The sequence below is a fragment of the Schistocerca americana genome, chromosome 3 (genome assembly GCF_021461395.2).
Source record: "Schistocerca americana isolate TAMUIC-IGC-003095 chromosome 3, iqSchAmer2.1, whole genome shotgun sequence".
Taxonomy (NCBI): Eukaryota; Metazoa; Arthropoda; class Insecta; order Orthoptera; family Acrididae; genus Schistocerca; species Schistocerca americana.
The window spans coordinates 695,217,880-695,232,855 of NC_060121.1; the positions used below are offsets into that span (position 1 = coordinate 695,217,880).

A 14,976-nucleotide genomic window follows, 5' to 3' on the forward strand; every position below is an offset into this window, starting at 1 on the left:
GTCCTAAGACACTAATGATTGTTACCAGATAGTGTACATAGGGACTTGACCTTTCGTTGCGCATTAACATATGTGAAACAGGAGAATCATTTTTGAATATGCATTTCTAGTAATGTGCCATGTTAATGATAACTTGTAAGCTATGAAGTGTTATACTAGATGGGCATGGTTTCAAATTTACCAAGCAATTAAGATGATGTGATGAGTTGGTTTAGTTTGCTATTGTGAAGGTGCTGAAGTAGTCTAGGAGCTTAACTGACTGGCAGTTAATGACAAAATTGGCAACAATGTGGGATATGGGGATAAGTACTGTACACACAGTCTGAAAGACGGAAGTGGACAGACGATGTACTTGACTCAAAGGACAAGAGAGATCCTTGCTGTAACTTCCCCACGAGCTCCATGAAAAATAAATATCTGGATTATGTTGGATGATTTCAGATTTTCTTTTATTGACAAGTGGAAGGTGGCAATAGAAGATTGCATTGTCTTTCGTGTAATGTCAAAGGGTGCACTATAATTAGTGCAGTGAAGTTATGGTCCTAAAAATAGGCTCCAGTAAGTTTTTACATCATGCCACTGTTTCTTTAAAAAACAGAGAGAAACTTACATATTTAAATGGCAGTTGTACAGCTGTGAATGAAAGCTGTTACTGCCAAAAAGCTGTAGATCCACATGCAGAATGTTGCAGTTACATACACAAACTAGATGAAATGTACCTATGAGTGGGTAAGTGATATGCAAGAAAGATTCTCCACCCAAAAGCCTGTGATTTGGATTTGGTATGAGCACCGTTGCTTGCAAGTGCAACTACAGTAGAGCTTATTGTCACCTCCAGACTACCAGAGAACAGCAGAAGTTATTGAGTACAAAGTACAGCTGTAGCAGTCTGATAGTGTGAATCGAACCTGACTTGTTTCCAAATTTTAAGACACCACTATTTTCACAGAAATGAATATGTGTACAATGAAGTTGGAGTGTAAAAGTAAATTTGATGTAATGGAAACTAATTTTAGGGACTTTCTTCAGGGAATACTCACACAAGTCCCCTAACTTGACAGAGATGAAAGTATTACCATTCAGATGGTAATTAAGGACCTGGCCCACAAAAAACTCCAGAAGGATTTAACCTTGACAATGACCGGATAAACTGTGGTTCTATTTAAGAGCTCAGATCTGCCAGAGAAAGTGAGCAAGTGGCTGTATTCCAGGGCACTAGTGACACCACAGTGCCTTTGTGAACTTCCCAGAATTTACAAGGAGAGGTTTCCTTTGCAGTCTATACTTAACACCATCAACTTGCATGATTATGGACTGGTCAAATATATGGCGATGCTACTAAACCCCTTGTGGGACACATGAGTCACCACCAGAAGAACTCTGCTGATTCCGTGAAAGTATTTGAAGACATGTAACTACAAAGAGATGATCTGCTCATGAGCTTAGACATATGTCACTATTCACAAAAGGACCTCTTCAAACCTCCTTGGTGATCCTTACTCAACATTTTGAGCCACAGATAAACTTTTTGAACATGTACTGACTTCCTGCTTAAGATACGATGGAAGTTTTTATGAAGAGAAGGATGGAGTGGCTGTGGGCTTCCCACAGGTTCTTGAGATTGTAAATCTACATGCCCACAGGTTCTTGAGATTGTAAATCTACATGGAACACTTCGAGGAGATGGCCTTTCAAACTGCTCGCCAAAAACCCAAGCACTACTTCCACTATGTCGACGATACTATCGTGGTGTGAGACCATGGCAGACAGGTGTAGGATTAATTTCTGGACTACCATAACAGTAGCCATCAGAACAATGCATTCTGTTTGTAAATAAAGGAAAATTGTTGTCTCCCTTTGTTGGGCCTGAAAAAGAAGGCATGTGGTATGGTGGGTCCTGCAGTGTATAGGAATACGAACCGCACAGAACTGTACTTCCGTGCAATGAGCTGCCACTGTCCAGTGCTATGGCAGACAGTGGTAGCCACTCTGGTACATAGGACACACCTCATCTGCAACTAGGAATGCCTCATACCTGAACTAAAACACCCAAAGGAAGCGGCCATTAAAATGGGTACAGTGAAGCACAGATTAATAATGCATTCAAGAAGAAAGATGCAACAAACTGGGAAGAAGAGGAAGAAGACAAGGGACTAACTTTCTTTCTCTACTTGGGGCCACTCTTGGACAAAATTGTGAGGCTGCTTGAGAAATACAGCATAAAAAATAGTCTTATGACAACTTCTTAAGTTGAAAGAGTGCCTTGGCTCTGCAAAAGACCCACTAAGACTAAATGTACCTTGGGTATACAGCCTCTCTTGTGAATGTGGCTCCAATACATCAGGCAAACACAGTGCTGTATCTCGAAGTGCTGTGAGGGTATGTGAGGCATGTACCGCAGCGAATCGTAGAGAAATTGGTGATGGCAGGGCTTACCATAAAAAAAAGGCAAGACATTTGACTTTTAGGTTCTATGCCAAGCCACCAGCTACTGGGCAACATTATAAAGGAATCAATAGAAACAAGGAGGCATGAAAACCTGGTCAGTGGGGATGAAGTTTTGCAATTTAAATCAGCAGCATGTAATCCTGCACTAGCGGTGATATGATGAGAGCATGCCCAGAACCATTGGACATGTGAGATACTTCCAGAATTTCCAAATTGAGATTCGAGCACAGCCTCTGGTGCATCTACTATCCCCACACTGCAATTAGTCCACCTCCCTGCTCATGGGCCAGAGAGTACCCGGTTGCCTGCAGCTAGGTGGCGGGGGTGCACTGCTGGTATAACTATTACAATATCCACAATATCATTACTCTTCACCAGAAGATCATGAGTGTGACAGTCATCAAAATATTGCATTATTTTAACATAGCCACCCAGCTTGAAACCCAAGAGCTTTTCATCAACTATTCACATAGTAGCTATACTGCCATGCAGCCTAAATGAATTTAAGAAGCTTCTGGTGGAATTTGAACTAATGGTGTAACAGTGAACCTTGTGTTTCTATTTACAACATACATATTTCAAGAGTAATGGCAGTCTGTGTCAGTGTACGATATGTGTAGAGAGGAGTACTATAGTGTGCTTGTTGCAGTTTGTGGTCCCTGCTGCCTCATTAAACCCTCCACAGAGACTCTCACTACTCTAATCACACAACTTCCCCATATAACAAACAGTGGAAAATCCATGATTGAATAGTGACAGTATTATGAAAAGGATAGTTGCTACTCACCATATAGCGCAGATGCCGAGTTGCAGATAGGCACAAACTGAAGATATCACGTGGTCAGATAATCACTTCCTTGTGCCATGTGGTGTAGTCCTTTGCTTTTGTTGTCTCTTGAGTTTGCTGACACCGTTGGTCATCAAACAATTTGTATTCATCTTTTGACGTGGGACCATGATTGGAGGAGAGCACCCATAGTGGATGCTCTTTGCACCAAACTGGATGGTATACCTCCGTCTGCTTTAACATTGAGATAGTACCCACTAATGTGGATTTCAGTATGCATGCAGTCCACTACAATGTTGATTACCATAATTTTTGAAAGTGCCAGAGGTAACTTGTCTAATGCTTTAGAATCGCAATAGGCCTACAACAGTATGAAGATACAAATGGCGATTAACTACAGTCAATGTAAAATTTGTTGTGGATTTATAATAATCGCTATAGGCAGTGCCTTGTTCCTTTAACCACAGTTGTTTATCACCATATTCACTGTCTGATTATAGTTACTGTTGTTCATTGTACTTACTATACTTTACTGTCAGTTATCTGGGTTCACCCCATGACTCTTTTCTTTGGAATTTACCCCAATTGACGCTAAAGACATAATTTGCAAAATTCCTGTAGATTTGATCTGTCTTCTTTCTTTAACTTGTAACATTGTTTTCTTTATGTATGTATTATTTGATTGATGGACTTTTATTCTATCCAGAAAGTTCCTGTCAATATTGTCCGTATTATAGATTGTACCAAGTACATTGGTAAGACACTATGCTTATCTTGTCAGTGATCAGTGATGGGAAAGTTAGTCATATGAATATAATAGAGGGAAGCATTCCACTTGGGAAAAATATATCTAAAAACAAAGATGATGTAACTTACCAAACAGAAGTGTTGGTATGTTGATAGACACACTAACAAACACAAACACACCCACAAAATTCAAGCTTTCGCAACCCACGGTTACTTCATTAGGAAAGAGGGAAGGAGAGGGAAAGACGAAAGGATGCGGGTTTTAAGGGAGAGGGTAAGGAGTCATTCCAATCCCGGGAGCGGAAATACTTACCTTAGGGGGAAAAAGGGACAACGCTTTCGTTTGGTAAGTTACATCATCTTTGTTTTTAGATATATTTTTCCTTAGTTTGTCATTTAGATTTAGATTTTCAGTGTTTTCCATAACCCACTTATAGTACATGATTGAGTGGTTCCATCTTCAAGGCCATAATCTGTTCCTTCCCACAGCCTCCTTCAATTGAATTAGTGCATTGTGGCTAATGGTATCAGATCGTGACTTGTATAAACTGTATATAAATTTTAAATTCTGCTAGTAGAATTACATTTCCATAACAGGTAAATGTGTCGGTACACAGTTATTGTTCCTCATATTTCCAACATTTCCTATATCTTTTTTGATTTTGAAGGCGAACCTTTCATATTATTTAAGAAGACTAGAAAATATTGTGGCAAGAGTTGCTGTACTTAATGAATAAAATCAGCAAATTTACAGTTGTATATGGGAAGTTTCCACTATAATCCCATTGAGAAGTGGGAGACATAAAGTCAGTGATATGCAAAATAATGGAAATTTTAATACTCTCATTAGTAATTAATGTATATTTGGAGCTGGGTGTAGTAAGACACATTACAAGACATTGTGACACCTTGCAGGGAATTCTAAGAAAAGTATGATTACTGTTCATTACTCAGTGTGAGAGATAGATACGTCTTCCACCCTGTTGAGAGAAGCTATTTCAATCCATTTCCTAAAACCTGAGGACTATATTCATCGTCACTTGCTGGATGTTCCTCCTGTGATATTATAGAAAGACTTAGCAGGAATGTAACCACTCTTAACATGATTGCTAGCAGCAGTGATCATGAGACTATGTAGTTGCAAGAAGACTTGGCTCCTGATGGTCACAAGACACTACCGGGAGGGAAACACCATAATGTTCGACATATGGCTCTGGTACGTCGTACTGCATGTGCAGCGGCAATTTGAGCTGGAATTGACAGTGCAGTGATTCAAAGAACTGTTACAAACTGGTTACATCAAGGACAGCTCTGAATCAGGTGCCCTTTACCATGCATTACACTGACCCCAAACCACTGCCATTTGTGTGACTTCAGTGGTGTAAAGTGAGAGCTCATTGGCAGGGTGGAGATCTGTTGTGTTCTCTGATGAAAGGTGGTTCTACCTTGGTGCCAGTGATGGCCATGTGTTGGTTAGGAGGCCAGTTGAGAGCCTGCAGCCAAGCTGTCTGCATGCTAGGTACACTGAACATACACCTTGAGTTAAGGTGTGGGGTATGATTTCGTATGATGGCAGGAACGCTTCTGTGATTATTCGATGCACCATAACTGAAAATTTGTATGTCAGTCTGGTGATTTGACCTGTTGTGCTGTCATTCATGAACAGCATTACAGGGGGTGTTTTCCAACAGGATAATGCTCATACACATACTGATGATGTAAGCCAACAAGCCTTGAAGAGTGTCGACATGTTGCCTTGGCCTGCTCGTTCACCAGAGCTTCCTCCAAACAAGCATATACGGGACGTCATTGGACAACCTCAGCGTCATCCACTAACAGTATTAACCATCCCTGTATTGACCGACCAAGTGCATGGAACTCAATCCCACAAACTGATATCTGGCAACTGTGCAACACAGTGAACGCATGTTACACCAGTTGTTTATGTACTAGCATTTCACATTTGCAATGGCTTATGTTGTGCTTACATTAACCTGTGATCGTGCAATGTGGTAATCACTTAAATATTTTACCTGGACAGATGTATTCCTGAAATTTCGTTACTCTACATTAATTTTTTTTTTGTGTCAGTGTATTATTCACTGTTAGAGGTGGAATTTCACCAGAAAACACAATGGAAATGTAGTTAATGTAGTAGATTTCTCAAGCAAAATTCTGTACAACAATGGAATGGTGATTATGAAATAATATTGTTTTCATAACTTATTCTGATTCAGAAGCAGAATCACTGTGTTTCTTTTCAAAAAGTCCCCTTCATAAACAGAGTCTTCAAGTAGATCATTCAGTAGCTTCTTGACTTCATTACTGGTCAAAAACTTTGAAATATTCATTGGACGGCACACTGTTAGCACAGTGAGAAACCTGCAGAAACTACAGCGACACTTGTCAATGCAATAGTTTTGATCAAATGAGGATTGACCATGAGAATGACAAAATAGTTTCAGAATCATCCACACAATGGCAGCACCATGCAGAGGCCAGTTCATAGCACTCCAAACCTGAAAAGAAGTCATGAGAACAATGATAGGAGTATAAACAGTGGAAAATAAGCACAACTTGGGCATGGGTCACCCATAGCATGGCTGCCAGAGGGGCTTTATTCAGATCCGGTACTTAGTGTTGAAAAGCAATTTCAGTATTATGACTGCATTTCGTGTACAGCAACACATGAACTGTAGTCCAGAACATTAAGCATTAAGTAACCACACTTTTTACTCAGAGTTCTCTGAATTAAGTGCTGTGGGTTTCTTAATTTCAAAACATCATAATAACTATGATCCCTAACGGCAAGTGGCAAGTTAGTGATATGATACGAGAGCCATTTTTTAAACCTCCGGTAGGCAGTAAATAAAAGACAAGTTCATAGAAAGCAATTATTTTATTACCAGAAGTTTTGTTCACTATGGTTACTTTTCAGTATAATAACTGAAAAGATTGAGACATTTATCACACCTGCGAACAAGCTTTGCAGTACCCTCTTCAAAAAATGTTGGCGCCAATGATGTCAAATGAGCATTGACGTTGTTTTGAAGATCTTCGTTGGTTTGAAAGTGCTGCCCTCCTAGCCACACCTTCAGTTCAGGGAAAAGGTGAAAGTTGCTGGGTGCCAAGTCCGGACTGTATGGTGGATGATCGAAAATGTCCCATTGAAATTGTTCAAGGAGCCATTGGGTTGTGCCAGCAGTGTGTGGACGAGTGTTGTCATGGATCAACACAGTTCCTGGAGTCAGCATTCCTCTTCTGGTTTTGAATGGCTCTCCGCAAATGTAGTAAAGTTTCACAATAAGCAACGGTATTGATAGTGGCTCTGGGCTGTATAAACTCTACAAGCAACACACCTTTTTGGTCCTAAACATGGTAGCCATGACCTTTCTGTTGTTGAATGTTTTTTTTTGAATTTTTTTGGTTTGTTTGGTGAATTTGGATGCAGCCTTTGTTGTGATTGTCGTTTTGTTCCCGGTGTGTCGTATTGGATCCAAGTTTCATCTCCAGTAACAATTGATTTCAAAAAGTTCTCTCCTTCATCATGATAATGGTCAAGGAAATTCAGAGCTGGCGCCATTCAGTGACTTGTGGGCGTCCGTCAACGTTTTTGGAGCCCGACAAGCTCAAATGTATTTGTGGCCTAAATGTTTGGTTATGATAGAGTGTACGACACATCTTGAAACTTCCGGAATTTCCATAGACAAAGCAGTTATGTACCTACAATTTTTTCTAACCACTCTGTCAACTTGTTCAACAAGTTCGGCTGTAACAACAGACTTGCGTCCTTGGCCCCCTTCATCATGCACATCATTTCACCCATCTTTAAACTTTTGGCACCATTCATGTTCAACACCATCAGTCATGAAGTTATCACCATACACTCGGCTCATTGTCCGATGAATTTCTGCTGCTCTATTCCCTTCTGCTCGCAGAAATGGAATTACACTTCATAATTCACACTTGGCAGGAGCCACAATGACAGCAGCCATGTTTACGTAGCTGTAGTCCAACACAGACTGTTGCCTTGAGGTCAGCAATGGCGGAGTGTGTAGTGCGAGAGTTGTGCAGTAGCCTACAGTGCATGTCCACTTTCTGCTGCTTGCGTAGCTCCTATACTAAGTGATCGGAGGTTGAAAAAAAGGGGGGGGGGGGTGCAGTAGATATAGTTTGGCCTTATTTTCATAAAAATAGTTTTGTATTGGGCCAATGCGGCATGCAAAAATTCACTGCTTATTATGTGCTACTTCCCCTCCCACACTTGTGGCCTGCCCTGCCTGTTCCCCTCCAAGCCAAGACATTTGTCTGCAGAACAGGGAGAATAGAACGTGTATTATTTGAATACTGAGTGAGTGATGTTAAGATTCCAGAATGAGATTTTCACTCTGCAGCGGAGTGTGCGCTGATATGAAACTTCCTGGCAGATTAAAACTGTGTGCCCGACCGAGACTTGAACTCAGGACCTTTGCCTTTCGCGGGCAAGGTCCCGAGTTCGAGTCTCGGTCGGGCACACAGCTGATGTTAAGATTGTTCTGAATGTGTAAACAGTGTTGTCACAGAAATTGTTATAAATTTGACTAATCTTGCTACTAGAATAAATGTTATTTCTTTGGTGAACGGCCCCCTTGAATGCCCTTTATGTGGCGAGTTTTCTGTTTCTAGGTCTTTTTCCAGTCTGGGGCAACATGTTAATGACAACTGAAAGTGTGCTTTAAGAATTATCAGATAAAACATTTTCTTTTTTTTTTTTTTTTCAGTTGTAAAATCTGAACCTATTTTTGATCTGTATTTAACAGCTTCATGTTCATTGTGAGCTTGCTCAGTAGCCCCAACAGAGAGCCCTAAAAGTACGAGTCCTTAAAGCACTCTGCATTTGAAAGTACCTCACAGGAGTCATATGATCCAACAAAATTGTACAAGGGTTATTTTATCCATTTTGGTTAGAGAAAACCTGCACTGTTTCATAAATTACACTGTAGGAAATACTGCAGCCAGCCACAAGTTATTTTGAAATAATTTTATTGCACCATTACTAGTTTCAGGCCTGAGTCGATTGTCAGTTGATAGCGTTGATTTCTTTGCAAGTTTTACATTTATATCCTAAAATACAATAAAGTTTTGTGATTTATAATTTGTAAAAGGTTTACCATTTGTGTGCTAAAATATAACAAAGCTTTTGTGATTGCATTGTTTTACACTTACGTATGCTGTGTACATTGTATTTACTTGATGAAAAGCAATTCTTTGCATATTATAAGACAGAGGTTTGATTTTCATAAAGTAAGTACGATGTATAGAGCATATACAAGTGTAAAACTAAGTAATCACAAAAACTTGATTACATTTTAGTACACAAATGTAAAACTTGTAAGGAAGTCAATGCTACCATTTGACAATGGGCTCAGGCCTGAAACAAGTAATGGTGCAATAAAATCATTTCAAAAAACTTGTGGGTGGTTGCAGTATTTCCTACAGTGTAATATGTAGGGATTGTTCATAAAGTAAGGTCTGATTTCTTGTAAAACATGAACCATCACAGACTTTTTCAAAAAACTGATTTTATTTACATCCTTATATGTTTCAGTATTTTTCTACATAGTGTCCACATTTGTTTAAACATTTGTGATAAAGTTCTATAAGCATTTGTTTCTCTAAGTCATAGACTTCTGCTTCCTGTATAGATAACCTGTCTTCGACTACTTCTTTCATCTCATTGTCTTCTGCAAAGCACTTGATGCTGAGAAACTCCAGGGAAAGTCACTTGGCACCATGTTTGGACTGTACAGTGGGTGGGCAGTCTGTTCCAATCCAAAAGATTTTGGGTGCGCATGGCAGAAGGGGTCTGCATTGACTTCAGAAGACTACATCGCTAATTCTGTGTTGCACATTGAAGTTCAGTCAGGACAGTGCAGTAAGTGGCTGCATTTATTGTTGTCCCTGGCTTCATAAACTAGACTTCATGTCTATCGCAACACACAGTTGCCATAACCTTGTGTGTTGAGGTTGTCTTATTTGCCTTAATTTTGGCTGGTGATTTTGTGTGACGCCATTCCACTTACTGACATTTAGACTCTGGGGTCATGTGAGAAACTCAAGTCCCATCCCCTGTGATACTGTTCTTTAAAAATTCATCTCCTTCCTTATGCTATCAATCCAAAACTCAAGAGCGCTGGCCATTGGATCCATTTTGTGTTTGTCAGTAAGAAGCCTGGGAACCCACCGAGCATACAATTTGCGAAATTGCAATTTTTAAGAGACGGTTAGTGAAAGTTGTTCTATCCACATTTGAAAATTTCAGTGAGAAAGTTGAAATTGTGAATCGCCAGTCTTTACAAGTATTTTCTTCCATGGCTTTGACCATATGTTCTGAATTCGCGGGTGGTCAGCCTGATCATGATGCATCTTGAACATTTTCTGTCTGTCCTTGAAAGCGCTCACCACTTACGCAATTCTCTGTCATTCATTGATTTGGGGCCATACACCTTACTTATCTGTCAATGAATTTATGCTGCCACAACATTCCTTGCTATCAAAAACTAAATCACTAAGTGTGATGATGAAGAGACTAAGGGCTAGGGAAAAGGAAAGAAAGAGGAAGCTACCTGGTACAACCTTGCACAGAGCGTAATTGAGAATCGTGAAAGAAGGTTGTATATGTGGAAGAGACTTGGAGACAATAGAAAGCTTCAGATTGATCATATAAAGGTTAAACAACGGTTTCGGAATTAGATTTTAAACTTTAAGACATTTCCAGGGGCAGATGTGGACTCTGACCATAATTTATTGACTATGAATTGTAAAATTGAAGAAATAGCAAGAAGGTAGGAAAGTAAGTACACGGGATAAGGTGAAAGAACCAGAGGTTGTTGAGAGTGTCAGAGGGAGCATTGGGCAATGATTGGCCGAAAAAGGGGAAAGAAATACAGTAGAAGATGAATGGATAGCTTTGAGAGATGAAATAGTGGAGGTAGCAGAGGATTAAATAGGTAAAAAGACAAGGCCTGTTAGAAACAGCTGTATAAATATCAATAGCTCAGAGGGAAAACGGGTACTAAATAAAGAAAGGAAATCTGAATTGTGGAAGGAGTATATGGAGGGACTGTACAAGACAATATTATAAAAAGGGCAGAGGTCTTAGATGAAAATGGGATGGGAGAAGTGATACTGTGAGAAGAATTTGATAGACCACTGAAAGATCCAAGTCGAAAAAATGCCCTGGGATGAAGCAACATTCCCATAGAAATACCGATACCCTTTGGAAAGCCAGTCAGAAAAGTATTCCACTTGGCATGCAAGATGTGCAAAGCAGATTAAATACCCTCACACTTAAAGAAGAATGTAATAATTCAATTTTCAAGAAAGCAGGTGCTGATGGATGTGAATTTTACTGAAGAATGAGTTTAATAAGTTCTGGTTGCAAAATACTAACACAAGTTCTTTATGGAAGAGTGGAAAAAACTGGTTGAAGATCAGTTTGGATTCTGGAGAAATGTAGGAACACACAACGCAATACTGACCCTAAGACTTATCTTAGACGATCGGTAAAGGAAAAGCAAAGCTACATGTAAAGGATCTGTAGACTTGGAGAAAGCTTTTGACCACATTGACTGGAATATAGTCTTAGAAATTCTGAAGGTAGCAGGGGTAAAATACAGGAAATAAAAGGCTATGTACAACTGTACAGATAACAGGTGGTAATTATGAAGTCAAGGGGTGCGAAAGGGAGGCAAGCACTGTTTGAGAAGGGAGTGAGACAGGATTGTAGCCTTTCCCCGAAATTATTCATTCTACAGATTGAGCAAGCAGTAAAGGAAACCAAATAAAAATTTGGAGATGGAATTAAAATTCAGGGACATGACATTGTAATTCTATCAGAGACGACAAAGAATTTGAAAGAACAGTTGGTAGGAATGGACAATACCTTGAAAGAGGGATATAAGATGAATGTAAGCAAAAAGATGGTAATGGAATGTAGGCATTTTAAATCGGGTGATTTGGAGGAAATTAGATTAGGAAACAAGATGTCAAAAGTAGTAGATGAATTTTGCTTTTTGGGCAATAAAATAACAGTTGATGGCCGAAGCAGAGAGGACTGGCATAAGAAGGAAAAAAGTATCTGAAGAAGAGAGATTTGTCAGCATCAGATGTAGATTTAAAGTCTTCTCTGAAGTTATTTTCTTGGATTGCAGCCTTGTAAGGAGGTGAAACATAGATGATAAACAGTTCAGAGAAGAGAGAAAAGAAGCTTTTGATACATAGTGTTGCTGAACAGATAAGGAGTCACTGAATATAATTCAGGAGAAAAGAAATTTATGGCACAACATGACTAAAAGAAGGTATCAGTTGATAGTTAATTCTGAAACATCAAGGGATCACCAATTTAGTATTGGAGAGAAGTGTAGGTGGTAAAAATTGTTGTGAGAGATCAAGAGGTGAATTCACTACGCAGATTAAAAAGGATTTAGGTTTCAGTAGTCACTTGGAGATGAGGAGGCTTGCACAGGATAGAGTAGCATGGGGAGCTGCATCATACCAGTCTTCAGACTGAAGACCACAACAGGGGTATTTCCTTCATGGACAAGCAGTTGTTGCAGCAAAGTTGGATTATGACTGTTTTGAAAGTAGCTCTCCCTGTGAGGTGCTGGTGGCAGGATCAGGATAGATGGTGAAGGGCCAAATATGACAGGTCATGCACATAATCTATAAGGCAAGGAGTAGAAGGCAAGTGTGGTTCGTATATTGATTTAGTTGTTCTAGTACAAGGTGGTGGTATGTAATTGATGTACAGTTATCCATTTCCCCATCTACCACTGTTTGTTTCCTCTCCTGCATCCTTTCCACTCATCTGAGCTGAGGCCACAACTCAGTCCAAACATAAAATTGGCAAAGAGCCTAAGTGAGTGAGTGTGATATTGAGTGTGTGTGTGTGTGTGTGGGGGGGGGGGGGGGGGGGGGAGGGGGGGGCTATGTGAATTAGTAAGTAGATAGCTGAACTATGATGATATTCGGCATTTTTCACACATCTGTTTCTTCTGCTCAGAGGACCTGTGTACAGTAGTTTTCTTTCTTCATATCGTCAGTAGCCAGGAGCCTGCTTCCAGAATGTGAAACTAAAATTTTCAGGTTTATGGACTTTTAATCGTACCATAAGGAAAATACTTTTAAGGTGTTGCATAAATGTACAAATAATGAGGGTGTATTCAGAAGTTAGACTAATAGCATGTTTTGCCATAATAGTAACAATAACTATACACATCATTCAGCTGTAGCATTTGAAGTTGTTTTGCTACATAAAAACCTACACACAAACTTTAACATTCTCTCTGTTACTTCTGCAATAGTATATTCTATAAAAGAAAGCTAGTTTAACTTTTGCTGATAATCTGAAAGTGTTCTGAATTTTTTACATATTCTTTGTAGCAGCATCTTCCTCTACAGCTAGCTTTATGTATGTCACAGTGCTGTTTTTATTATAGGTTCATTTGTTTTATTTTTTAATTATAGGTGAAGTGGAGAAGGATGACAAATCTGGAATTACAGATGACTTAAAGAAAGAGTCAAACCTGAATCCATGATAATTTGTGATAAAACTATAATGAAATGTAGCTTTCATAATTATGTACTAAATCATAATGTACAAAGTTGTACATTAATTTAATCAACCTTTCTCTAACACAGTTTAAACAAGAATATCATCAGGCGATTTGCTACAGTTGTGTGCACTTTGCATTATTTGAAGTGAATGGTGTTGTGTGGTGACATTTGAAATCCAGGATGCATGAAGATCATTTTCATCATTTCATGAGACTTTTATTGCACTGATTCATTTTCTTTGTTGTGTGTTCTGTCAGCAATATCCTCCATGGAGGACTATTTTGTACATTTTTGATGTGATTGTTTTTTAAAGACAGTTGCCAAAATGAAATATGCTATAGAAAAGAACTTTAAATGTACTTTTCATTGCCTACACAGTAAAACTTCTCATTTGACTTCCCAGTGCCCTCATAAGAAGTTGATTATGAATGCAAATCAACTTCAGTACGTCACTATCTTCTCATAAATTTTTGCGACTTATTTGAATTTTGAATTAGGCTTATTTTTTGATACGACAAATCTGTTTTGACTACGGTAATTCATATTAAGAATTTTTTAAAGTGTGGATTAGACAGTATTCTGAAAAGTGTCTTATTTTAAATAGCTTTTGTGTGAAAACTGGTAGAAATAAATTTTTATTGGGGATTTTATATCTTCACATTATTTTAAGGTCAGGATGATATATTTGCTCTGGTGTCATTTTTGTTTTCTTGTATTTGTTTCTCGTCATGAAAGACATGAAACTGGGATCCAGTGTTTGGAAGTAATAGATCTTGCATTTATTTTTGTTTGATACATTGTGATCCAACTTAAGCTAATAGATATTTTTGATAAAAAGATGTAAATATTTGCTTCTGTAGTTGGTGTCTGATTCACACAGATTTTTGTCTTTTCTATCTGTTGGATAAACTGTAATACAGACTGCCATTTTAAGTGGTTTTGGAACAAACCAAGTTGTTTTGGAACCACTTTTCTTGTCTGTTTGACTGACTTTGTAAGTAGGAATATCATTGTACAGTTCAGATGAAGTTTTAACCATAAATTATCTTGCTTATTTATATAAATTTAGAATAGATACAAATAAATTGTTTTATCAGATTCATACTCCACTTGTCATATTTATTTTACCTTTTCCATTAATTTTGTCAGAACAGTGTTACATAAAATATGAACAGCCACAATTAAGCAGGTTAACAGCAACTAAATGATTTCTTTTGGAGTATGGACGATGCCTTTTGGGCTGATATGTATTTGATACCAGTTGCTTATGTTGATATGGATCTAACTAAGTTCAAGGTAAGTGTCCGGAAAATGACGTAATAATGCACATAAATTATTTATGATCAAGTATACACCAAAATATGGTTTATGAAGAACTGCACAGACAGTGTAAGTAG

General features: G+C 38.6%; 1 protein-coding gene across 2 annotated transcripts in view; it reads left to right on the top strand.

Moving 5' to 3' along the window:
- LOC124607499 (histone deacetylase HDAC1) overlaps window positions 1-14,683 on the top strand; it is a 161,080-nt gene extending 146,397 nt beyond the window's left edge. Inside the window, exon 10 of one of the 2 annotated variants that reach the window (XM_047139883.1) lies at window positions 13,490-14,683. In XM_047139883.1, the coding sequence (XP_046995839.1) occupies window positions 13,490-13,560 (71 nt within the window). In that variant the 3' untranslated portion in view covers window positions 13,561-14,683. The remainder of the gene's footprint in view (window positions 1-13,489) is intronic. The other variant, XM_047139884.1, reaches the window with a different exon arrangement.
- The last annotated feature ends 293 nt before the right edge of the window (window positions 14,684-14,976 follow it).